The sequence below is a fragment of the Perkinsus marinus genome (genome assembly GCF_000006405.1).
Source record: "Perkinsus marinus ATCC 50983 genomic scaffold scf_1104296954488, whole genome shotgun sequence".
Lineage (NCBI taxonomy): Eukaryota > Perkinsozoa > Perkinsida > Perkinsidae > Perkinsus > Perkinsus marinus.
Window position 1 is genome coordinate 1 of NW_003208119.1, and position 934 is coordinate 934.

The 934-nt window shown below is 53.1% G+C and overlaps 1 protein-coding gene across 1 annotated transcript; it reads right to left on the reverse strand.

Annotated features, from left to right (window-relative positions):
• Window positions 1–114: 114 nt before the first annotated feature.
• On the reverse strand, window positions 115–826 carry Pmar_PMAR012154 (axonemal dynein intermediate chain inner arm i1, putative; the record flags this gene model as incomplete). The annotated part of the gene is made up of 5 exons (XM_002776067.1): window positions 115–185; window positions 223–310; window positions 398–484; window positions 532–587; window positions 718–826. Coding segments are annotated over 5 exons (411 nt in total), but the record flags the coding sequence as incomplete, so codon positions are not given.
• Between the last annotated feature and the right edge of the window lie 108 nt (window positions 827–934).

A 934-nucleotide genomic window follows, 5' to 3' on the forward strand; every position in this document is an offset into this window, starting at 1 on the left:
AAACAGCAGCTGCATGGCCGTAGTAGGTCCCCAGGTAATGCTCGTTATAGCTCGTAGAGCAGCGATGGACCAGCCCATCACTAGTCCCGACCAAATACATAGACGGATCTTGCTTCAAGAAGTCCACACAGAAGCCGCAGCTTTGCCTAACTTGAGCTCATCACTCACACTCCAACTCCGCTCACCTGAATGCCAGTCCGTCCTGACGACTCCTCCCCCCACTGTCCTGCGCCCCCGTATTGAGGACGTTGGTAGCGAGATCTGGGTTGGCCGATCGCTTCAGGGACATCAGTACTGCCCGTTCTAATCCCTAGCAGAGAAAGGATGCATTACAGAACCTCTGCAGATGCCCGAAGATGATCTACTGGTAGGAGCCTAAGATTGCCAGCCGTCTCACCTTCCGCATGTCCCATTGTATAACCTTACCATCAGCCCCGACCGATATAAGGTTCTCCCTCGGGAACTTATCAGGACCCCTATCAACCTGGGAGCGACACTGTAGTGATGCTACACTAAAGCCAATGACTGTACCCATTGTATGTCCCACACCACATCAGTATGCCTGCTCGCTACGTTCGATATTGGACCTCCACCCTGCTGATGCTGACCACCACTACCCCGTTGCTGGGCTCCTCCAGCCGACGCTCCAGATTGCGTCGCGGAACTGAGTATCTACATAGCACCACTCTCCTCGAGGTACGTAGTAGGATTATAAGCTGACAGGCGAGTCGGCTTTCTGACGGAGGTCCCAAATTGCAAGGCCGCCATCCTGCATACCAACTGCTAGCAAGTTGGGGTACGTATCACTGAATGCCACGGATGAGACCTGATGAATAAATAGGAAGGACGAAATCACTGGATAAATGCGTATCTACCCGGCTGTGTCTTGAGGCACGTCCGGTAGAAGGGTTTTGAGACTCCAGAACAGTACTGC